At 44.4% G+C, this 25,156-nt stretch overlaps 2 protein-coding genes across 3 annotated transcripts in view; one reads left to right on the plus strand and one right to left on the minus strand.

The window, feature by feature from the left end:
- Positions 1–9,977, minus strand: NDUFV3 (NADH:ubiquinone oxidoreductase subunit V3). 2 transcript variants are annotated; one of them, XM_071566262.1, is made up of 4 exons: positions 9,681–9,977; positions 9,519–9,585; positions 5,419–6,381; positions 1–340 (listed from the first exon to the last, which is right to left on the minus strand). In XM_071566262.1, the coding sequence occupies exons 1-4, from the start codon at positions 9,735–9,737 to the stop codon at positions 174–176; spliced, it is 1,254 nt and encodes a 417-aa protein (XP_071422363.1). In that variant the 5' UTR covers positions 9,738–9,977; the 3' UTR covers positions 1–173. The 2 variants fall into 2 exon arrangements, with proteins under 2 accessions (XP_071422363.1, XP_071422374.1); XM_071566273.1 differs by lacking the exons at positions 9,519–9,585; positions 9,681–9,977 and adding an exon at positions 7,652–9,477.
- WDR4 (WDR4 tRNA N7-guanosine methyltransferase non-catalytic subunit) overlaps positions 9,803–25,156 on the plus strand; it is a 20,940-nt gene continuing 5,586 nt past the window's right edge. Inside the window, exons 1-8 of the mRNA XM_071566249.1 lie at positions 9,803–9,982; positions 11,610–11,672; positions 12,544–12,690; positions 14,908–15,064; positions 15,590–15,702; positions 16,891–16,951; positions 18,872–18,970; positions 24,133–24,197. Coding sequence (XP_071422350.1) covers positions 9,816–9,982; positions 11,610–11,672; positions 12,544–12,690; positions 14,908–15,064; positions 15,590–15,702; positions 16,891–16,951; positions 18,872–18,970; positions 24,133–24,197 — 872 coding nt within the window. The 5' untranslated portion in view covers positions 9,803–9,815. The remainder of the gene's footprint in view (positions 9,983–11,609; positions 11,673–12,543; positions 12,691–14,907; positions 15,065–15,589; positions 15,703–16,890; positions 16,952–18,871; positions 18,971–24,132; positions 24,198–25,156) is intronic.

A 25,156-nucleotide genomic window follows, 5' to 3' on the forward strand; every position in this document is an offset into this window, starting at 1 on the left:
AGTGTTATAGAGAGATAGAAAAGCTATTTTTATTCAGTGATGATTCATTTTCAGTTCATTCAGAGAACCAAGTTATCATGCATTTATTTATTAGTTATCTGATTTAAATTATACAGATGAAGCAAATAGAAGAATTTCTCATTCTGCCTGTTTTTTTTTTAAATGTAGATCTCTCAGTGCCTTGGTGATGGTCTTCCAGAAGATGGCTGAGGCTGCCTGAATTTTGAGAGAACAGTAATGTAGTCAGCAAAGGTATAAATGTGATATTCGTGGTGCTGAAGGTTCTTGTAGGTAGAATTATCGAGTTCTTCGGGATGAGGCTCCCCAGGTGCCCCGGTCTCTGTGAAAACAAACAGGAACTGGTGACTTAAGGATGCCACACCAGAGGACAACATTCTTAAGCACAAAGTCAGCCTTTCTATACTGCCAGTTCCCTCATCTAGTCAATATTTAAAAGAAAAAAAGACTCAGCAACTACAGCAAAAGGAGAAGTTTGCCAAGTTTTGCTGGTACCTTGTCTGGTGCTAAAGCAGCACCTTAATGTGCAGTGGGAATCATCAGTACGAGGCATCCAATACAGCCCAGGTTTTAAAACCCAAATTACCACCTAATGCTGGGGGTGGACAGGGCAGAACATTTCATTTATCTTTTATGAAGACATATGTCTGCATTTCCTGCCTTTGTCATCATTGCCTTGTTTTTTACTCCAGCCAGAACAGTAGGTGACATTCTGAGCAAGCAAAGAGCAGTACAAATGATGTATCATCATTTCAGACTGAGATACAGCTATTGGAGCGGCTCTGCAGATTGAATCAAAGTTCCAGAGTGAGGTAATTAGCAAGATCTCCACAATTTAATTTCAAATGTGGTTATATCCAACAATCATATATCAGGAGCCTTTGATGTGAATTTCCTTTCTTCTAAATATAATCTTCTAAAATTTGTATCAGCACTTCTTCATAAAAGAATAACCTAATAAAGTTATTTAGAATTTCTTACTCAATGTTAAAGCCAACAGTAATTCTCAAGCTTTTAGAACATTATGCAAATGGAGTATCATTTACATAAAAGTTTCCTGGTGCAGGCTGATTTTACAACCCAGGAAATTGCAAGAAATAAAACTTTACTTCCCAATATTAGTTTATTCTCATATACCCAGAGTTTTAGCAGTGGGAAAGACATACAATCTAGTGAAAAGCTTCATCATATAAATTTGTATGTGGTGGCTTAGGTTAGATTGTATTACCCGCTTTTTGCAATATTCATCTCCAATAAAAATAAAAGAACTTGAGCAATTGAGCACCAGGATTTCCCTTTACTTACGACATAATTATTGCAATGTAAAGTGATCAGATTAAGAGCAGAATCCATAACATTTAGCAAGACTTGCTCATAAATCTTAACGCAGTAAGCCATGGGCTCAGCAGAACACACAGCCTGTGACAGGAAATCTCCCTGTGCCCACTGCTCAGCCCCCACTGAGCCAGCTCACAGGAGAGGACACTGTAGAGATAAAAGCCAGATGAAACCTTTGCTGCAAAGAGCCCCAAGAACAGGCAAGCGTAGGCAAGTGTACGTTCAACCTGCAAGAGACAGTTGTTCCAAATCAAGAGGCAGATGCTCAGGAAGAAAAGCAGATGGAGTCTCATTTTTCCTGCCCAAATACACTGTACTTGGCTTCTGAAAGGAAAAATTTATTCCTGAGTTCATCCTCCCCATACTTCAGTCTTCATCTATGCCTTGTCTCTTAAAGAGCAAAGCACTTCACAGGGTGTTCTTCCGAAATGAATCACAGGCACATCTCTGAGTTGCCAAGCTACTACTTTGCTACTTACTCAGCAGTTCAAGTCAGCAGTTTTTGCTGACTGCTCTGCAAAGGGCTGACATCACCTGAGGATCCCAGTCTGTAATTCCTTTTACATCTTCCCTGTGTCTGCTGCAGAGTTTGGAGATGAACAAAAGAACATGGGCAGGACAGAAGCACAACTTACAGATGGTACTGTTGGCTGTGAACATTAAACATGGAAAAGCAGGAGCTGTTCTTAAAGAAGGAAGAGAGAACAAGACACACCTGGAGACGCCGGTGCTGCTGCTGAACAGAGGGTGGCTGGGTCTGACCTTGGACCCTCTGGCCTCCACAGACATCACACCAGCAGCAAAAGGGGGGTCACCTCACCTGTACCACCCCACCTCTCCTACAGCCACTCCTCTGGCACATCCCCAAGAGACTTCCCTGCTGCTGCCACAGCCTGACCACCTTCACAAAGCAGGAGCAGCTCAACAGAAGTGCCTTTTTCAGCAAAGCCAGTCCTACCCAAGAGGGTTTGGCTAGTGCAGTGATGGTGGTGGGTCTGAAGCACAGTGGGACTATTGCCCAGTGGATACAGATCTGCAGGAAAAGTTTGTCACATGGGCTGGAGGAGGCTCAGAGGTGACCTCAGCACTATCTAGAACTACCTGAAGGGAAGTTCTGGCCAGGTGGGGGTTGGTCTCTTCTCCCAGGCACTCAGCAATAGGACAAGGGGGCATGATGGGCTCCAGCTCTGCCAGGGGAAATTGAAGTTGGAGATCAGAAACAAATTCTTTGCAGAGAGAGTATTGGAATGGGCTGCCCAGAGAGGTGGTGGATTCCCCATCCCTGGAGGTTTTACAACTGAGATTGGACATGGCACTGAGTGCCATGATCTGGTAAAGGGACTGGAGTTGGCCCAAGGGTTGGACTTGATGATCTCGGAGGTCTTTTCCAACCCAATCCATTCTATGATTCACCTTATTCTGGATTTACAGCATTAGAGCAGAACAGGCTGTTTCATAGATGTGTCTGCACCTTTAATCATTAGCACATTTGAAGACCGAGTCCTCCCTTACTTGAAATTAACTGAACTAATTTTCTGGGGGTTTGTATTTCTTTCAATGTGGAAGAAAAAAAATAATGTTTGAGAATCTAGAATTCCACTGTGGATGAATGGGGAGAAAAGCATCATTTGCAGATAAACCCAAAAAGCCCTTCCCAAATTTAAAAAAAAATTTTTTGAAGCAAGCTTCTGCTGCTGGCTGCAAAGAGGAACAAGCAAATTAAAATACCACTTGCAAACAGTGTTGTACTTTATTTGAAGTACAGAATTATGTAGGTTGGAGAAGACCTCTAAGATCATGGAGTCCAACCTTACATGGATCACAAACCTGTCACCTGGACCAGAGCACTGAGTCTGTATCCAGCTGTGTAAGTTGCCATCAGGGCAGAAGGGAAGCAAACAGATCAGATTGTGAGCCAACTAACACCTTAAAACAGAAGGAAGGTTTTCTACTCAGCACCATCTCCTGGAAACTGATGTATAAAAGCAATCATTTGTCACTTAACCTGGTTAGACACTTCAGAGTCATGGAATGGTTGAGGCTGGAGACACGTGGACACACCTGGCCCAGCCCCAGGTGCTCAGGCAGGCTCAGCCAGAGCAGGATGCCCAGGACCACATCCAGGCAGCTTCTGAGTGTCTCCAAAGATGGAGAGACCCTCACATCTCTGGGCAACGTGTGCCCAGAGTTCTATCACTCTCATTGATGATATTCTGTCTGAACCTTCTCTTTTCTGGGCTGAACAGTTCCAAATGTCTCAACCTTTCCTCAGAGAGACACTCCAGTCCCTTGATCATTTTAGTGGCACTTTGCTGGGCTCCATCTCCCTCGTGCTGGGGAGCCCCAAAGTGAATGTGGCACCCCAGGTCCACCTCACCCAGAAGGAGCTGCAGCTCCCTCAGCCTCACTCCTGACACAGCCCAGGTTGCCCTTGGTGGCCTTCGCTGGGAGGGCACATTCCTGGCTCATGTTCAACTTGCTGTTCCCCCTGGACCCCCAGGGCCTTTTCCTTGGGGTATGTTATGGGTTTAGCCAGGTAGGCCTAAATTTAGGCTTTACATTTCAGACTAGGCCTGAGACTGTCATCTGACTTGAGCTGGGCTGAGCTGACAGCTGACTTCTTCCAGCCAATGGTATTCCATACCATATCCCGACATCATCTCAAAGTCTAGGAGTCGGTGTGGGAGTGGTTTGCTCAGTTCCTTCACAGCTGTGGTCCCAGCAAGACACACTCTGCTGTCCCAGGAGGGACAGGAGGCCCAGGCCCAGCACCAGCTCACCAACATGTTCTTCTTCACTTCATCATCTTAGGGAAGTAAAATGTTTGTTCTTAGTTTTTCTCTCTGCTTAAGTCTGGGGAATTGACTTCTCTAGAGTGATTTGTAGTTAGAATAGTGGTATTTGTGTTCACTGGGGAGTGGGAAGTTATTTCTTGTTATTTCTAACTCTTGTAAGTGTGTATTATATTGTAGTTTACTCTTAATTTTCTCTTTTCTGTATAAATATATATAGTTAGTTTAAGCATGAACCTAGTTTGAGAGGGTTTTTTCCTTTCCTGCCTTTTCTCAGCATGGGGAGGGAAGCTCTGACCTTCTGTGTTGGGCAGTTGGCATTTTGACAGCTCAACCCAAGACAGGACATCCCTTAAAGGATGACACCCAAGCAGCTTTACAATTATGTTGCTTTTACTTCCAAGGAAGCAAATTCTTCAATTCAAAGCAGCAGCAAGAAGGGGGTTCTTAAGAATGGTGTTTATTTACTGCCTAAATTGAAGGGCAAGAATGGTGACTATGACAGAGCAGGAAAGAGGGGCATCTACTGAAACACACAACGTGAGATCAGGAGGTAAGTTAACAGGATGGTAGTAAGTAAGAAGGGTAAATTAGGCAGGGAAGAGTAGCTAAGGAGATGAGTACATGATGCACAATGTTCTTTCCTAAAATCATCCTGGTGCCTCCTCCCAGCTCACTACTAAACTAACTTGTTACTTCCACACTAGTTCGTTACAGCCTTCCAGTCTCAGAATCAACACCTGTTTCTGGCATTATACTGTGATTTCCTGAAGTCCACTGCAATCTGAAACACTGAAAGACTGTAAAAAACCAAATCAAAAAACCAAATAAAAAAACAAATCAAAAAACCCCATAACAAAACCAGAAAGACTGCAGGGTTTAAGCAACACTCAGATGGCATCAAATTCAGCTCATGAGAAAGGCAGCTACCAAATACTTCCGAGAAAAGAGAAGAGTGAAAACAAGTTTTGTCCTATAAACCCCATGATTGTGTTCACAGTGGAAACAATCTTGTTTTCGTTTTATAAGTAACTGGTTTATGAAACTGTAAACACAGAGAAATGAAACCGCTTCCTTTCACAGCATAGCTGGGAACTGAGTATTACTGACAGCTTGTAACAATTAGCAAAGAACAACAATTTATCTTCCACAAAGCCACTGCCACACTGCCAGCTTCAGCATAAAGGTCAGAGAAGACGTGGAAACCCTTTAAAAAAACCAAACCCTAGCCCAGATGAATCAATACAGTTCAAACAATTGAAAGTTGTACCCTCTGTTGTGCTGCTTTCTCCAGCCTGGACTCCTCCTTCCTGAACAGTCTCCTCCTTTGCCATGGTGTCCATCACCAACATTGTGCTTCCAGAAGTCTCTTCCACTTTCGGAGCAGCTACTTCTTTTGCTTCTGATTCCTGCGCCTCCTTCACCTTTTTCTTCTCTCCTCTGGGTACCAGTTTTTTCTCTCTGTCCTGCTGAGTGGCTGCTGAAGCTTTCAGCTGAATTGCTGCCACTTGGGTTCCAATGGACCTTTCCTCCAAATAATCAGATTTACGACTGGCATTGGTCAGGTCTTGGCTCTCCACCGCACGTGGTTCTAAGATCAATTTCTGCCGATCCGCCGCTTTTGGAGTGGATTTTACTTTGGGGTCTCTCGGTTTGGATTTTGATGTTTCCTGGCTGACTGAAGTTTTAGCAAATTTGACCTGCTTTACAGGAGACACAAGTATTTCTGGTTTACGTGGCAGCTTCTTAAGTCCATGCTCTTTGTGGGATTTCTGGAGCAAATTCTCTCTTGCCAGCATTGATGCCTTTACTGCTATGTTCCCAGAGAAGATGGAATCTCGCTTGGGAAACTCAACTTTAGTTTTAAAAGCAACTTCTGAATCATCATTTTCTTCCTCAGAATCTGAGCTAGAATCTGACTCTGAGCTGGATGAAGATGAAGTTTGTTCCTCAACTAACTCTTTCCTCAAGCCTCCCCCTGCTGCAGGGGTACTGAGGTTTTCCTCCTCAGGAGAGGAAGCAACTCCTCGCTGAGGAAACGCAACCACAGTTTTTCTTGCCATGAACATCCTCGTGTCTTCAGCAGGTTTTGAAGCTCCCTCGAGGCTGGCTCTAGACATGCTCTCACCTTTGTCTGTGGACAGTAGGAGAGAGCTGGAAGACAACATTTTAGGAAATTCCCCTGGTGCCTGGATGGCAAGCAGCTTGGTGTTCCCCTGTGGTGCCACTCCATCTGGGAAATGGCATAGAGAGGATTATCATCATCGTATCCAACACCACTGTTAGTGACCTGTCACACAAATTAAACTTTCCAAGACAATCTGGCACAAAAATAAACTGAAAGGAAATGTTGTACTAAATAAAGGCACTGCAAAGCAGAAAGTTTGAGACATTTTATGTTAAAGAAGCTGGAGTTCTAGTAGGACTTAACAGTTTTTGCTGCTGCGATGCTGAACTCATGGGATAAATCCTTGTGCTCCTTCCTTTGCCAGACTCCTCCAAGACCCTGTGCTCCACCTCTGGATCACTGAAATGGTTTGCAGACACCTCCCCACCTCAGGTGAGCATTAAGATGGTTTGTTAGCCAAGCTCTTCAAATGTGCTCCTCGAGACAAAGCTCGCCCAGGAACAAGCAGCAAAGCAAAAGATACAGCAAACAGACACAGCAACAGCTGCCTGCAAGTTATCCTGGAAGGAGAGGGGAGGGAGGACTCCCAAAAGGCAAAGCAGTGGAGTAAGAGATACCTGAGGCCACACATGAAAGTGTTACTTGCTCATTGCCCACATGACCCACCAAATTAATTGTGTCTCCACAGTTTAACTTTATTTCCCTAAGACTTAATCTCCTCCAGTCTTCACTTCCTACTTTTAGTTTGAGACCTCTTTGTAAAACAAGACTGAGATCTCCTGATGCTTCACATTTGCCCATCTCCTCTGCCTCATGGGTACCTGCAATAACCTGAATTCTCCAGACAAGGAGCTGAAGGGAAAGCAGCAATTTTCAGGCCCTTTCAGAGAGTACCCAGGATCATCCTCAAGAGGCTGAGCAACAGCAAATACCGTTGTTACAGAAAACAGGAGCACAAAGAGGGCTGGGAGCAGACAAGGAAGATCCACCATGGCTGAAATTGGCTGCAGAGAAGCCAACTCCACTATGAGTTGCACCACTTCCAAACAGCAGCAAATTCAACAGATTTCCAACTCATTATCTGCACACTTTGGAAACCCAGAACTACTTTGCAAGACCATGAAGTAGGTGCAGTTTTCCTCTCACTGGTATTTTACAGTTGTATCTTGTGTGACTCAAGGAGTTGTCACCATTTAGTTCTGAACAGAAGCAACTCTTTAGCAATGTCCAAATGAAAACATCACAGAAAAGACAGACACATGAAATTAAAAGCAAAGTATTTAAGAAGGAAATAAGAGTTTTTATCATAATGGAATACAAATAAAGAAAAGTATCAAGTTTACAGGTAACATTTTGAATAATTTCCAGCACATACTTCTCTCTGCCAGATGGAAGGTGCAGGGCAGGAAGGAGGAGCAGAGGGAAGCAGGAGGATGGGCAGCCACCTTTGGAAGAGGTTTGACTCCCTGCACAGCCTGACCCAGCCAAACAGCAGCCTGGAGAAACTAAGGAAGCATCACTCAGGATTGAAGAGCTCTCCAAAGAAGCAAACAGGGAGGCTACACTAACACAAGACTGGCCAGAGGAAGAACAGACAAGGGAAAGGTGAGCAAAAGCTGAAGAAGTTTTAATGTTAAAACATTGTAAGAAACCAAGAAGGCAGGAGACATTCAACTTGGCTATTAACAGTAGGTGTTACTGTAAAAATACCTAAAACACTTAAGTTTGGACATGTGAAAAAGATAAACTTCATGAGTAAAAGCTGAAACATGTAATACAACTGATACAGATACTTTAATTCAACTTTGCACCAGCTGATCTGTGTTTGCATCACTTTGCCAAACCAACAACACATCAAAATCAGGAACAGGAATATCATTCCCAGATGGATTCTTCCCGATGCCTGTGACATCAGCATCATTACCAGAGTGTGTTTAAAGCACATTCACACTCAGAGAGGTGAGAGGCAGAAATTGCAGGTCTATTTTCCTTCAACGAGGCTGGAGAAGGGACTGGAACACAAGTGCTGTGGGGAGAGGCTGAGGGAGCTGGGGGTGTTTAGCCTGGAGAAGAGGAGGCTCAGAGGTGACCTCAGCTCTGTCTAGAACTACCTGAAGGGAAGTTCTGGCCAGGTGGGGGTTGGTCTCTTCTCCCAGGCACTCAGCAATAGGACAAAGGGGCACAATGGGCTCCAGCTCTGCCAGGGGAAATTGAAGTTGGAGATCAGAAAAAAATTCTTTGCAGAGAGAGTGCTCAGGCATTGGAATGGGCTGCCCAGAGAGGGGGTGGATTCCCCGTCCCTGGAGGTTTTTCAGCTGAGATTGGCCGTGGCACTGAGTGCCATGATCTGGTAAAGGGACTGGAGTTGGCCCAAGGGTTGGACTTGATGATCTCGGAGGACTTTTCCAACCCAATTGATTCTGTGATTCTATGACAGGGGTGAACATCTAAAGCTGAAAACCAGATTCTCCATCTCCTTAAAAATTTGAGCTACTTGTCATGCTCTTTTCAACCAAATTTCAGGCAGCTTACAAAACGTCTTTAGATTAAGACAAACCAAATTAAATCTCTCCTTAAGTCTGGTGAGGCATCACAGCAGTTATTGCATTCACAGAGTCATGGAATGGTTTAGGTTGGAAAGGAACTCAAATATCACCCAGTTTCATCCAGTTCCAACCCCCTGCCATGGCAGGTACACCTCCCACTATCCCAGGTTGCTCCAAGCCCTGTCCAGCCTGGCCTTGGACCCTCCCAGGGATGGGGCAGCCACAGCTTCTCTGCCCAACCTGTGCCAGGACCTGCCCACTCTCACAGGGAAGGATTTTTTCTTAATATCCAATCTAAACCTCCTCTCTTCCAGTTTGAAAACATTCCCCCTTGCACATGTTGCAGTTTGACATAGTCCCATTCAGACTGGCTATGAATATTCCGGCAAAGGCAAACAGGAAAGTTGTCAAAATCACAAATATAAATAACTACGTGTTTATAGTATTCATAAATATATATATGAGGCCTTAAACCGGAAATGTATCCCACACAGCCACGTTCCTACGAGACCTTGTGTTATTCCTATATTGCACATTTTCTCAGGAACCCTTGTTTACATGGCGATGACCTTCCCCTCCCCGGGTTTCTCAGCTCACGCCGCACCTCTTCCCACACGCGGCCACTCCCCGGGCCCTGCCCCCCCATCGCTCTCACTGATGCCCCGATACCACTCGGAACCAAAACAACCCTCTTACTCTTGGGCGGCGGCGTCCCGGTGCCCCCCGGCTTCGTGCAGAGCCCGCGCGCCTCCAGCTGCAGCACCTGCGGGGCACAACAGCACAGGCATTACCAAGGCGGGAGGAAGGACAGCAGTGCCGCGGCAGAGCAGCCCCGGGGAGAGGCTGCACCGTCCGTACCTGCCGCGCCATCGCCGCCCTCCCACCGCCCCTCAGCGCCGCCGCCGCCGCCGCCATCTTGCCCGGAGCCCTCACGGCGACTCCGCCCCCCCGGACGTCACGGCGCGGTGACGTCACGCGCGCACGTGCGGGCGCATGGCGGGCGGCGGAGGAGGCGGCGATGGCGGCCCCGATGGCGGCCCCGGCAGCGGCACCGGCAGCGGCCGCAGCCCCGCGGCCCGCCCGGCCCTGGCGCTCCGTGAGGCCCTCATGGTGGCCAGCGGTGGGGGGCGGCTGCTGGTGGCGCGGCGAGGAGAGCCCGGGTCAGTGCGGGGCGGGCCAGGGGCGCGGCGGGACGAGATGGGATGGGAGAGGCTCGGGGTCTCTCTGCGCTTCTGGTCGGCGCTCTCTGTTGCAGAGATGTCCCTTTTAAGCTTTTTGCCCTCTTACTGTTTTCTGTCACCGTTGTGCTCCACAAAGATATTGAGGTGCTGGAGCGGGGCCAGAGAAGAGCAACAAGGCTGGAGAAGGGACTGGAGCACAAGTGCTGTGGGGAGAGGCTGAGGGAGCTGGGGGTGTTTAGCCTGGAGAAGAGGAGGCTCAGAGGTGACCTCAGCACTGTCTGGAACTGCCTGAAGGGAAGTTCTGGCCAGGTGGGGGTTGGTCTCTTCTCCCAGGCACTCAGCAATAGGACAAGGGGGCACAGGCTCAAGCTCTGCCAGGGGAAATTTGAGTTGGAGATCAAAAAAAAATTCTTCACAGAGAGAGTGCTCAGGCATTGGAATGGGCTGCCCAGAGAGGGGGTGGATTCCCCATGCCTGGAGGTTTTTAAACTGAGATTGGCCGTGGCACTGAGTGCCATGATCTGGTAAAGGGACTGGAGCTGGACCAAGGGTTGGACTTGATGATCTTGGAAGTCTTTTCCAACCCAACTGATCGATTCTATACATATGTAACATATATGTGTATCTCCATAACAGAGTACATGTCTAGCAATAAATGTATACAATAGAATATATAATAACATGCAATTATATATATAATTATATATGTGTATATATGCATTATATATCTCATGCATGTATGATGTGTATCTATAACATTATGTAAAAACTATAAATGTATGTAATATATATAATAATATATATGAAATTATATAGATACTATATATATATAAATTTTTTTATATATCTTACAGAATCACAAAATATGCTGAGTTGGAAGGGACCCACAAGGATTATTGAGTCCAACTGGCCCTACACAGAACCCTCCCTAAAAGTCACATATAAAATAACTGTTTATTTTATGTCTGTAACTAAGGTGCATCTTAATGTCTCCAAGGTGGGTGTCACAGGATGGTGCCAGACCCTTTTTTAGTGGTGCCCAGTGACAGGATGAGGAGCAATGGCCATGAACTAAACTAAAAGAAGTTTCACCTCAGCATGAGGAAGAACTTAATGGTGAGGGTGACAGAGCACTGGAACAGCTGCCCAGGGAGGGTATGGAGTCTCCCTCTCTGGAGACATTCCAAATCCACCTGGACATGTTCCTGTGTCACCTGCTCCAGGTGACCCTGCCTTGGCAGAGGGGTTGGGCTGGATGATCTTTAGAGGTCCCTTCCAGCCTTAACAATTTTGTGATTCTGTGACTGGGTGAATGCCAGTGACAGGCATTTGAGTCTGACATAAGTAAAATATATGCAAAATACAGGGTTACTTTGCCAGCAGATGACAGTTAGTTTTTTTTGGCATCTCTGTGCAATCCCAGGTTTGGAACTTCTGCCACATCTGTAGCACTTTGGGAGCCCACATGGTCAGAGGTGGTTCCTCCAGATGGGAGTCAGTTGTACAAATAACTGCAAAATAACAGCATGTTCCAAAAGACTTGCCATTCTGCAGAGTTAAGCTCAGTTCGAGTTCCAGTGGTTTTAGTCTTGGTTTGTATTTGCAGGGGTGAGAGTCTCTTCGTGTACGATTGTGCCAGTGCAGAGAAGACGACCCTGGGAGACAAAGGGTGAGAAAATCTGCTCTGTTCCTGGAGGGTGCATCTCCTCCAGAGCTGGTGTGGCAGTGAAGGCAGTTAAAGAAAGTCACAGGATGACTCCTTGAGCAGGTGATGGGTTGGTTTTGCTAATCCTGATGGATTTATGTGTATGTATTTGATTGTTTCTGTTTCATTCCAGAGGGTTCACTGTGCTCCTTTTTCTTTTTGAGAGAAACAACAGCAGTGCAGGGAAGCTGTGGCTGCCCCATCCCTGTAAGTGTTTCAGGCCAGATTGGATGGGGCTCTGAGCAACCTGTTCTAGTGGAAGGTGTCCCTGCCCATGGCAGGGGGTTGGAATGAGATGGTCTTTAAGGTCACTTCTAACCCAAACCATTCTGTGATTCTCTAATAAGTGAATCTCAGTGATTGTTCCCATTCAAGGCATTTATGTGTAAATGCTGCATTTTGTATTGGACTATGTAAAACAGAAAAAACCCACAAACCATTTACATAACTTCTCCTTCAGGTCTGTTCTCTATATCATTAGAGTTCAAAACTGAAAAAGTGTTTTTCTTAGTTTAAATTCAACCACTGGACATTGTTTTACCTGTAGCCAATTTTACTGATTACCCCTGACTTGAATCAGGCTCTCATAGTGCAAACCCTACCTTTTTTTATGTTGTTGTTTGTTTGTTTAACCAGATATTAATGCAAGGCTTAGACTTTATATCAGCTTTCTTGACTTTTTTCTTTGCATTCATGTTCAAATTGGCTGAACTTCTTAAGCACAAATAAAACTTTTAGGGTTTTACCTTGTTCTTCACGGACCTTTCTCAACCTTGTCTTCTCAAGGATTTTAGTGTCTCATGTTGTGAACTGTTGTTGCCCTTCTTTCTATTAGGCAGGATGGAAAAGCAACAGATAAAGGAACTGATGACATCCTGGCTTTTGCCTTCTCCCCATCAGGGGATTATTTTGCCTTGACAGATGACAACAAACGTCTGATTCTGTTCCGTACAAAGCCCTCCTGGGAATGTGTTAGCATCAGGTAAGGCAGCAGCATGTTGCATGTCCCTTTGTTACAGACTTATGGCTGATTGATTTAGAGTTCTGAAAAGGAGTACTTGGGAAGTTGATATTTGTTATCAGTAAGATTTCTTTTTTTTTATTCCTTTGCTCAAACAAATTTAATGTTTTAGGGAATTCAGAGATATCTGTCAGGAAGTGATGCGGGTTCTGCCCCACACCAAGAGTGGGACTGCAGGTGTTTATATCATTGGCCAAGGAAGGATAGTTCCTTTTCTTATTCCAAAAGACAGTATTTGCATCTTTAAGAACTTCAGCCACTCCTAGTGAACACTGAGATTGGGCCTGAAAGAGTGATACTGAGCAGTTCAGTGAGTGCACTGTGTTGCTTTTGGTTTGGAGGAGAAGATGGTGGTGTGGGGAGTTCGTGACTTTTTTTTTTGTAATGCGCATCTTTAGAGGTGCTGCTGCAGCTGATTTCCTTCTGTACATTCCTCTTGAGGAAACAGCCTGCAGCTGTCCACCAGAGGTCCTCCAGTTACAAGTTTTCTGCTGCTGCTTGTGACAGTTGTCTGTAAAAAAAAAAAACCAACAAAACAAACCAGGACCATGAAGGGCTTCCTGGGAAAATACCTCACCAGGTGACATCTCTGTTTCTGGTGGTCTCTGACAAATGTGAGGCCCTGGTACCAAAGCAAAGTGGGGTTGTCTGTAGCTTGGCTGTGTGTGAGGGGGCAGGATGGACCTGTGGATCCCTGTGTGGGTTAAACAGTGTTGTAGTGAGGAAGTAACCACTGCATGAAGCTGAGTCAGGGAGGTTTAGGTTGGATGTTAGGAAAAGGTTCTTCCCTCTGAGGGTGGTTGGGCACTGAACAGGCTCCCCAGGGCAGTGGGCACAGCACCAAACCTGACAGAGCTCAAGGTGCAGGGCCAGGAGTAGGACTTGGATGGTCATTGTGGGTCCCATCCAACTCAGTATGTTCTGATTGTGTGACAAAAGCAGAAATGGCAAATTGTGTTCATTCTGTGTTCTGCCTTCCCTGCTGTCCTGCCTTGTGTCTTGCCTGGAACATGCCCTTGGATAATTGTTTGGTGTTTTAGTTTCTGCTAAAAGGTTGACTAGGACCACAGCTGGATTTTTTGGGAATGTTGTTACCTCCTATTAGGAAACTGGGAATACAGTCAAAAGTCTCTCTGCACCAAAATTGTGCTCTGTGTTTTGTGGCAAGCTTTATAAATTTCACATGGTGTTGCCTTTTGTAGTCGCCTCGTTTCAGACAAAGGGGAACTTCTAAATCTTTGTACTTACAATCACAGGTAGTACAGTGACCTTAGAGCAAAACTTCTTGCTGCCAAGGTAACTTATTTTGGGACTGTGTTGCCTGAGCCTGCAATGTATTAGTAGGCATTCTTGTCCTATACATTTCCCATTCTTGTGGTGTTCCTTTAAACAGCCACTAAAAAAGTATGAGAATTTCTGTCTTCCTACCTGAAATGTAGTATATGGGTTTTTTGCTTCCAGATGGTCACTGAATTTCAGAGTAGGTGACTATAAATGTCCATTCCACGTGATCCTTGGTGCCCACAGTCCTGTGTTAACACACAGGACATAAGACTTCTGGCATTTATGGTCCTTACATTTTTCTGAGTAGTTGTAAGAAAACTGTTACTGCTACACTGACAACTGGAGCTGTAAGATGCTGGCAGATGATGAGGGAAAGTCAGAGTTCAAGTTCAGGGCTTTGCCTGGACAAGATTCCTTGAGACTGTGACTCTGACTCAGGATGTGAGGAAGGGCTTCCTTTCACAGTACAAAGTGGCAACTGCAAAAGTAGTTTCTACAGAAATTTTAAATGTGTCGCTCCAAAGGACTCTTGTGAGGACAAATCCTACCTTGTCTTTTCTATGTGTTTAACTTGTATTTTTATTAAGGAGAGTGCAAGAAAGTCTGCTGGCCTCCTTTAGGGTCCTGGCATGCTGCCTAGGCCAAGTGCTCAGTTAAGTAAGTACCAAAGCAAAATGCAGTCATGCAGCTTTTAGTGGTCTCCTTTTTTTTCTCCCCTCACAGGTGTTTGCTATTACGTAGTTCAGACATTTACTGGTTCTCACAAGTGCTGTTTCAGCCCCATAATGTTATTCTCATTGCTGCCATTTCAGGAATGTTGCACTTGAGAGCTTTTTGTCCAGTCTTCTGAAGCTGCCATGCAGAGCCGTTCAAGCTGTGTCATTTCTCTTTCAGGTTTGTGAACAGGAGATGCACAGCCCTGGTTATTACAGCTGCAGAGGATAAGATTTTTGTTGCAGACAAGTCTGGTGATGTCTATTCTTACTCAATCACAGAACCTCAGGCAGATGGAAAACTTGAGCTGGGTCATGTGTCCCTGCTGTTGGATGTGGTAAGTGTGCATTGTGTATTTACTGTACAAACCTGCATTCCTGCTTGTGCTTGAGTCTTTAATTGCTGCTCTTGTCCCATATTTGTGAGGGGTGGTCTGGATTTCTTTTGACTTGAGTTGTCAGAGTTTGGTAGGGAAATAAGCTTGACAAAGGGTTATCCATTCTGGGACTGTTAAAAAAGACTTGGTGATGGAATGTATGTGAGAATTCACCCAGTCTGTCATGTCAGTTGAGCTCTTTCAATGTGATAAGTTTCTCTTTAAGATCCAGTGGGGCTTCCACCTGTAGTGTTAGAGATCAGTGGCTTTCTCTGGACTTGGCTGTCACTTTTGCGTGTCTTAGTGAGGGAGAAAATCACTGTCATAAAGATTTATGCTTTAGTTGTTAGGGGAAAAGAGTGGCTTAGTGTTTGCACCTGTCTTTTCTAGGAGATACAGATATTTTACTGCTTTTTTATTTTCCTAAGTTAAGAAGAATTACAAATATTGAACTACTGGGCACTAAAACTCTCTGTTTACCAACAGGCCCTGAGTCCTGATGACCAATATATCCTAACTGCAGACAGAGATGAGAAGATCAGAGTCAGCTTGACAAAGGCTCCTTACAGCATTGTATCCTACTGCATGGGACACAGAGAGTGAGTTCATGCTGTGCAAAAGTCACTCTGTGCAGCCCTTCACTGCACATCCACCTTCATCCACCCTCAGTGGATGAAATTGTCTCCTCAAATCTTATTAAACAACAGTCTGGTCTGTGACAGAATCATAGAATGGTCTGAGTTGGAAGAGATCTTTTAAAGTGATCTAATCCAACCCCCCTGCAATGAGCAGGGACATCTTTAAGCAGATCAGGTTGCTCAAAGCCCTGTCCAACCTGGCCTGGAATGTTTCCAGGGATGGGGCATCCACCACCTCTCTGGGCAGCCTGTTCCAGAGTTTCACCACCCTCATTCTAAAAAACTTTCTTACCTAGTCTGAATTTAGCCTCTTAGTTTAAAGCCAGTACCCCATGTCCTATTGCAGGAGGCCCTTCTAAAAAAACCCCACTGTCTCCATTATCTTTATAATCCCTCTTTAGGTACTGGGACTGTATTACAGTGACCAAATCTCTTCCTTCTATCTTTTTTACTCTATGGCCTCAAAATTGTGCCCATTTTCAAAAGTAAAACTGTTCCACTCAGGTGATGTTCTGCTCAGGTCACTGTGCTTTAGGTTGCTGAGCACTAAGATAATAATGATCTCCAGAATTTCAGGCCCTCAGTACTCAGCAAAGACAAGTCATGGTAGGCACAGCAGTATTACAGACTTCTGGAAAACAAGTTTTCTGGCTGAATGTAGGCAGTGGTGGTGGCAAACTGACACATCAAGACTTAATAAAGATTGTTTTTGAATGCTCTCCAGCTGTGCTGGGAGAGATGTGGAACTCAGAAGCTGAGCTATCACTGTTGGGCTTTAGAAGAATCTGTTGATTCATGTTTGTAATGTACATCATGAACTGAGAAAGGGGAACGTGCTGCCTGAGTCAACATGTCTCTGTTGGCATTTTTTGATCTGAATGACAGTCCTTTCAGTTGAGAGGAAGTCAACAAAATTCCCTGAATGCAGATGGGGAAATACATTTCTTAATTAAGTAGAAAGTCAGTAGTTTGTGTAGTGCATATATACTGTATTAATTACCATGCATTTATTTTTTTCTTTCTCCTTGATGTGGAACATCTATTTGTTTATTATAAGGTTCTCATTAAAATTGGTGGGTTTTCTTACTGTGTATGTTTAAACAGCAGTGTCATGCAAGAGAGTTCAACTTTTGACTGCTTTCCCCTTAGGTTTGTGAGCAAAATACTTGTAATACCCAACTGTCCTGATCTGCTGCTGTCAGCCTCTGGGGTATGTATTGCAATTTCTTCAAAAAAGTGTTTTGGTTTTTTAAATTTAGACTGGTGGTTTGGCCAAGTTCCTTGGGATATTTGGAGTAATCTTTCCTAGTTTACAGCATGGCCTCCTTCCCTCCTCTTCTCAGCTTTCTGCTCAATGTTCAGCCATTCTGTTGCTAGATCATATAAGAGCCTTTTACTGTGCTTATGGTAAACGCCATCACTGGGATGGCAAAATCAAAGTCCTGAGTATTTCTTGATCATTACTGCTTGCTTTGGAGCACTGACAGACTTCAATCACTGGAGTATTAAAAAACTTAGAATCAAATGGATTTTGTGCCAGCCTGCCATGATGATGAGTATCTTGAGAATGAAAGACTTAGAATCACAGTTTTATTATTTTTAGAGGTTTTAAGATGAGGAAATTTTCCCCTCTACACCCTCCCACTTGCTTTCCTGAGAGACTTGCCTAGAATTAGATTCTTGTCAGTATGTCCTCATCCAGAGCATAGAATCATAAAATCCATTGGGTTGGAAAAGACCTCCAAGATCATCAAGTCCAACCCTTGGTCCAACTCCAGTCCCTTTACCAGATCATGGCACTCAGTGCCATGGCCAGTCTCAGGTTAAAAACCTCCAGGGATGGGGAATCCACCCCCTCTCTGGGCAGCCCATTCCAATGCCTGAGCACTCTCTCTGCGAAGAATTTGTTTCTGATCTCCATCTTCAATTTCCCCTGGCAGAGCTTGAGCCTGTGCCCCCTTGTCCTATTGCTGAGTGCCTGGGAGAAGAGACCAACCCCCACCTGGCCAGAACTTCCCTTCAGGTAGTTCTAGACAGTGCTGAGGTCACCTCTGAGCCTCCTCTTCTCCAGGCTGAACACCCCCAGCTCCCTCAGCCTCTCCCCACAGCACTTGTGCTCCAGTCCCTTCTCCAGCCTCGTTGCTCTTCTCTGGCCCCGCTCCAGCCCCTCAATATCTTTCCTGAACTGAGGGGCCCAGAACTGAAGACAACACTCAAGGTGTGGCCTCCCCAAGGCAGAGTCCAGGGGAAGGGTCACTGCCCTGGCCCTGCTGGCCACTCTACTTTTGATCCAGGCCAGGATCCCATTGGCCTTCTTGGCCACCTGGGCACACTGTTGGCTCATGTTGTGTAGAGGTTGCAGTGCAGGACTGCACATTGCTTGGATGAGGACTCAGGCAGTGTGTTTCCTCCTTTCCCTCCCCAGCCCCTTTCCTACATTTATGGCATTTTGTTGCCCTGCCAGACTGTACAGAGCGAGCAGATGAAGTTTCCCTAAAAGAAGGCAAACAATATTCTTTGTTTCCCAGACTACCAAAACTGCATAGGAAACAAACAGCATTTTCTGTGAAGATCATGGTAACTCTTAGCATGTGGTTGCAGCTGCTGCTCTTGCTTCCCTAAGGCTCTTGTCCCTCTAATTATTTAAAGCAGCCCCAGTGTTAGTGCTGTGCATGGCTGTATTTCATTCTTAACAAATGCCCTTTCATGACTCTCTTTTTCCAGAGGGGTGTTTAGCTTCCCTCCAGGAGGTTACTAAATCAAATGAGAATTTGGGTGATAACAAGAGCAGGGGGCAGAGAAGGGCAGCCTGAAAGAACTGCCATTAAAATGCTGAGCACGTTGTGTTACTGTGCTATTGGAGACAGACTTGAAATGCATTCCTCCTGCTACCCAATTTCCACTTCAAAAGGGGAATTAAAATTAGCGTGATTGAATAATTTAGAATGGTGGGGAAAATTATGTTAATTAAAATGCTTTATCTGCAATTTGAGGTCTTAACTAAGTGACTGTTTAGCAGCTTCTGTGGGGAGCTCTTCAGGGAAATTGGGTTTAGCTGAAGACCATGAGTGGCTTCTCTTTGCCTGAGGTGTTGTTAGTAATAGACTTTTGTCCACTTCCATCTCTCCAGGACTCGACTCTGAGACTTTGGGAATATAAAAGTGGAGAAGAAGTGCACTGCTGTCAGCTAAGCAGCATCTGTGGGCCTGAGGCAACCAAAACTGACCAGGTATGTCTTTGTGTCTTAACACTTTTGCTCTGCTCTTGATCCTTGTGACCCCCCATATGTGTTGGTTGCATTTTGTTAACAGTGTCTCACTTCTGTCAGTGAGTTTAGAGCTTAGTAAGACCTAAAATCTGTTACAAGTAGCCTGGGGTTTCAGGAAAAGAAAGAAGTTCCTGAAATCCATTCCTGTGCCTTATTATTTGTAAATAAAAGAAGCTGCTTGTAATTCTTTCTAAATGTAAGTTCTGCACATCAGACAAAGCCTTCACTTGAATTTTTTTCCAAAAACACAGGTGCCATAGTCTCTTAGGTAGGCAATTGAAGCAGTGGAAAGATGTAAACATTCACTCATATTTTAAAAAAATACTTAGAATATTAAAAAATTGCAATTTTTCCTAGCAAAAAAAGAAGTTTTGTAGTATTTGAAACCAGTGACCTGCAGTACTGCCCTGTGGAGTCAAAACTGGGCTTGTTCCCTTAGGTTGTTCTGCAGCTGGACAGTGTCCAAAATTAAAGTTTCTGAGTCTTTTGTGGAAACTGAATACCCCAGGAGGTCTCCTGAGCTTCCAGCCTGTACTTGAGTGGTCTCATACACAAGTTTGGGGTACTGCTGTGATTTGAGATGTTAATCTGGTATGGTTCTGGTGGTGCTTGATCTCTGGTTTTGTTCTTTGTTGTGTTGTGATGTGTCATAAGACCTGTTAGCAGTGGAACAGCACAGTCCTTGACCCTGCAGTGTGCACAGTATTAAACCAGCTACTAATTTGTTGGGCTGTTTAGGAGTTACCACCCATCCTGCTGGGTGTGTTTTTCATGGGAATGTCTGACAACACTCCTTTCCCTGAAGACCACAGCTGTCTCACAGGTGACTGGGGATCCTGTATCTATGCATGGCTTTTCAGACAGCTCCACTGTGGAATCCATGTCCAAGACAAAATTGAATTGAAAAGTTTTGTCTTCCCTCCCTTGTGTTACGTTGTGGTTTTGGTAGCCAAAGTGTGTTGTGCTTGGCCTCTCCACGCAGTTGGGAGTCACTTGGATCGCAGCTTTCAAAGCTTGGATAGTAGAAATCTTGGGTTTGGCCTGGAGTTCCTGTTAGCAGGAATTCAGGGTAGTATCTATATGGACAATTTAACCTGCTCCTGAAGTTGGAAGTATATTTTAAAGCACACCTGAGCCAGATCCTTGTTTTTCACAAGGTCTCTGGGTCACTCCAGGTTGATGTTATGCATGAAATCTTTGAAGAAGCTATTGCTGGATTTTTTCATCAGTAAAGGACAGAGGTACAAAATTAGGTGACAAGCCCATCCAGTTTGTATCCACTGATAGTCTGGGTGCAGCAGGATCTGAGTGAGAAAGGAAGAATTAAGTTTGAGGCAAACCTACAGAATGACCACGTGTAGCCTTCTGGCAATAAGTGGCTTGGGAAGTTTCAAAGCTCAAGTTTTATGGTTAGATTCAAACGAACGTCATGGGTGCTTGGTTGAAACAATGGAGTTTGGTAGCCATTGGATCCATCCCTGCAATAATGTTGCAAGGCATTTCCTTTGGAGGGAATAAACAGTTTCATTTTAAAATATTTTGCCTTCCAGGTTTACAGGATCACTGAGGACTAGTAAGCAACTAACTGTGAAGTGGAGAATCCAGTGATTAATTTTAAAAATGCTACTTGTTGCTTAGACTGGCTCAGCATTTAGTAAGACGACTCACACGTAAATTAACAGCCCTTGATCTCACACTGAACCCTAACTCCAGTGCTAACAATTTTATCTAAAAATAATAATTAACTATATAATGAACCTTAAACAGAGCATCAGATAAATTAATAAATGTCAAAAAAGTTGTTGCTGCAAGCAGAAATTGATTTTAAAGTATTCTTCGACTCTTTCAGAATGTTTTTGAAGGCTTTTGAATGTAGTTTAGTAATATTTGCCTTGTCTCCTCACACACCTGATTAAGTGGACTAGGATACTCTGTGCTGTTGTTTCAGGAGAAATTTGGGGTGTCCTTTGACTGCTCAAGGAGTTTCTGTTTAGCTTCTTTACCTCAGTGAGTAAGCAAAGACAGAAAGGGAAGGCCCCCAAACTGTGAGTTAATAAATAGAACACAGCAGTTAAATAATAAACTGTATTCCTGCAGTGTTTAGGAGATCTTCAATCCACTGCCATGTGTCTCCTAATGGTGGCACTGGAAGCCTCAGGCTGTCTTGTTCCTTGAATCTGTGAAATCCTGCTGACTGCCCACCCTTGCAGGTGTTTTACAGGGAAAGGAGACTTGTGATTTGATGGCATCATAGTGCTAGAAATGCCAGAGAGGATATCTGGTGATGGTATTTAGTCATGCTGTGCATCCTGGTATGTGGCAGATCATCTTCACAACCTGGTGTGACATTTATGGTTTGAATTTAAGGAAGCAATCTCTTGACTCAGCACTGTGCAGGTTGTAACCAGCACACTGGAAATGAGCCTGCAACCAAAGATCAGATGGGGACAGAAGTGGTTTCTTTTTTCCTTTAGTGTTGTATTTAATTTTTACCATTAATAAACAGAGTGAATGCTCTGAAGCTTGAAACACAGCTTGAAGCACAATGAGAATGGAATCATCAGTAATGGTGGGTCATGTGAGCACAAAAATGTGGGCTTATTTTGCTTGGCAAATGATGAATGTGTGTCTGTCTTTGGAATGTAGGAGTGTTTTGAGCAGCATATCATTGGTTTCAGCTGATGGGTTGCAGATCCTCAGTTCATTGTCCCACTAGAATGGGAGTAATTCTCGAATTCCATAGTGCTATATAAATATTTTTGCTGCTTCAGAGCTTTCACTTCATCTCGTCCTCTTGACAGCAGAAGCTTTTTTGAAGTCCAGAACATGAATTGCACAACTCTACCCCAGTGCACCAGTACATTCATTTTTCATAGGGTCACCTCTTCTCAAAGATGACATCAGAAGTTAATTTTAAGGTGTTGGCAGTCTGATAACAGTGTTGTGTAAGTACTGAGTAAGTTCAGAGAGTATCAAGTGAACATCTGTTTTGTCACAGACTGTTCTTTTAGCTCTTTCTTACCTAATTAAGTAGGCTTGTCCTTGACCAATATACTACTGTAGGTCTTGCATTTCCTTTGCTGATTGTTAACTTACCCACACATGGAAAGAGCTTGGAATGAAGAGGCATTTTCTTATCTCTTTCCAGCTGTGAATAAGACTTGGTTCAAATCAAAAAAGCCTTTTCCTCCCTCCCCCAGTGAGGGTGGGGGAAAGCAGCTGCTTGATTCAAGTTCACAGAACCCTTTGTCTCTCTGACAAAGCACTTGGCTGTGTAGGTGGGCTCTTCCCTGAATGTTTGTCAAGCAACAGGCAGAGAGGCAGAGCTTTGTATTAGAAGTAAATATCACAGGTTTCAACTTTTTTTATTGATACATCTCTTGGCTTCTTTCCTGAAGTGTCTGAAGAACGCACTGGTGATTTACAATAAGTAGGGACTGTCAGTTCTACTCCAGAGCTGTGGTGTAAATGGCTTATACTGCAGAAAGTACATTTAGACATACTGGCTACAGAGAACCTTTCTGATGCAGCCCACTCCTCCTACCTGGTGTGTGGAACCATAAGCATCTTTTATGTCTGTGTGAAACAGAGGTCCTTGGTTCCAATGCTAATATGGACTAACAAATGTGTATTTCTGCAGAACAGCAAGAGATCAGTCCCATCTGTTCACAGGAGCCCTGAAACATATTAACATACCAACCCTTTTGATCATGGTCCTTATAAAGTGCTCCTCTTCTGTCCAAACAGGCAATTGAGCATGTGAGTGGAAAGATGTACCTGCTGTTCATGCTTCCCTCCCATGAGATTTGCCAGAGATGCACCATGGAACCCTGGTTTTCAGCTATATTTATACCATTAATTAACTTTCTTTCCCACAGTTGGTTTATCTTTTAATAGGTGCATCATGTACTGTTGACAAAATAGTTGTCTTCTGGTATTAAACCTCCAGACTGGAATATTTGGAAGCAGTTACAGCTTGTTTTGCTTCTTACTTTGATTGCAAAATTCCAAAACAAGCACCCTGACAATGCCTGTACATCAGCTGGTAGCTCCAAGGCTCAGATCCTGTAGTTACTCCCAAATTCAGCTTAACTTAGTGAACCAGAGGTTCTGTCTAGTCACCAGTGTTGTGTTAGGGAAAGAGGTGGGCATAAAAGGAAAAGACTTGAGGATGTATCAGAATTCTGCCAGCAGAGTGTCAAGATGTATTTTCCCTGCCCTAAAGGGAATAACTCAGTGCTTCTCCAGTAGTAAGGTTTTATTCATCAGAAGTGTTGGTGTTGTTGCTGCTTATAAAATATTCTTGAGAACCAGCCTGGTGCTGTTGCAGTTTTGTCTTTCACATTATATAACAGATACTTCTGAAAAAGCACCCCAGGACATTATCCTGCAGTTTCTCTGCTCCTCTCAAGTTCTTTCTTCCCACGCAAGGAGCCTCAAATCAGTTATTATACATTTCAAGTAGTATGGTTTGTACAGCAAGGTATTTCTCTGCTTCTCTCCCAGATAAAACTATATAACTTCCAAATTTTTTCGTTGTTCTGTTGGTTTTGGTTTTTTTAATGGCCTCAGGCAGTTGTTCCTTGTTCTTCAGAACACATTTTCTTTGTAGCAGTGTGACTTCACCCAGACATAAGTTGAAAACAGCATAGCAGGGATATTAGCTATGCATCACTGTCTTTGTTTTTTAACAAACATAACAGCAGCTAATAGCTTGTGTTTGTAATATCTCAGCTGTTGGTGTGATACTCTGGCTGAGCAGGCTTAATGTTGATGTTTTTGCCATTAGCTTTTGTCATTTGACAGCACTGCAGGAGAAAATGTTTAAAGGTGGTGGTACTTTTCCTTCATCTCTTAGTTTGTCTGCTAAGAGCAGTTCACTCAAACCTTTACTTTGGATCTCTGTAGAGCATGGAAGGGAGAAATGTGGAAAACTTTATAAACCAGCAAACACTTGTACAAAAATAAACTGACCTGTAGTTTGAAGGTAGTTATGTTGCTTAATTTGCTGTAAATTAAGACATCTGCTAAATTTTAAAGGCTAAGACATGAAATGGAATGTGAATTTTCTGCCCACAAATGGTGTTAACTTACAAGGATGTTTCTTTTTCTGTTCCTAATAGAGATACACCGTGTCAAGAGTAACCTACTGCTGTCAAGGTGGTTATGTTGCCATTCTGTTTGACTGGTAAGAATAAATGGAATAATGCCTAAAATCCTCACAGCTCCTGCAAAGGCAGGAGCAGCTTTCCCTGCTGGCTCTCCTGGCATTCCCCCAGCCTGCAGTACTCAGTGCTGTGGATCTCCAACTGTCCCAGGCTTGCCTGTGGCCTCACAGGGAGCCTCTGGGGCCTTACGGTACTTGGTCTGAGCACAGAAATGAAGGCAAGAGTTACCCAGTTTAGTTCAGTTTTGCAGATTTTGTGATGCCTTTCCCTCACATGAGTAAATATGAGGCTCTCCCAAAATTGCTATGCCTGACCCATCTGTTCTGTGTCCCATTTTTTCCACAGTGCTGTGCCAATGGAGCAGCCAAACTCCTGTTACCATATCAGGCATTGGAATGGCCTGCCCAGAGAGGGGGTGGATTCCCCATCCCTGGAGCTTTTTAAACTGAGACCGGACATGGCACTGAGTGCCATGATCTGGTAAAGGGACTGGAGTTGGACCAAGGGTTGGATTTGATGATCTCAGAGGTCTTTTCCAACCCAATCAATTCTGTGATATTCTGCACCTGTTAATAGGTCCAGCCATTCTGTTTAGAACTGTGGAGAGGCCACGTTTACTTCTGGGTTCAGATGTGTGTGTTTGTGAGGAGAGAATGCTCAGGAGCTGATAGGCCTGAGCACTGAGGCACCTACAGATGGAAATGTCTTGTGGGGATGGACAAGCCCTCTTTCCCCTCTCTTTTCACAGCACCTTAAGCCTGCTAAGGAAGCTGTTCTTCCTGATAAAATCTTGGCAAAGGAAAGGGAGAGATTGCCAGAGCTGCCTGTATAGTGAAATCTGTGATCTGTCCCCTCAGTGGACTTGCTCTTTGCCAGAGTGAGGAGCCTCAGCTGCTTCCCATTACACCTTCTGCATGGACACCCACACTGGTCCTGGAAGGGCAAGCCCTGCCCCTTAGCCCAGGGCCCACGTTGTGCT

The sequence above is a fragment of the Pithys albifrons genome, chromosome 1 (genome assembly GCF_047495875.1).
Source record: "Pithys albifrons albifrons isolate INPA30051 chromosome 1, PitAlb_v1, whole genome shotgun sequence".
Classification (NCBI taxonomy): domain Eukaryota; kingdom Metazoa; phylum Chordata; class Aves; order Passeriformes; family Thamnophilidae; genus Pithys; species Pithys albifrons.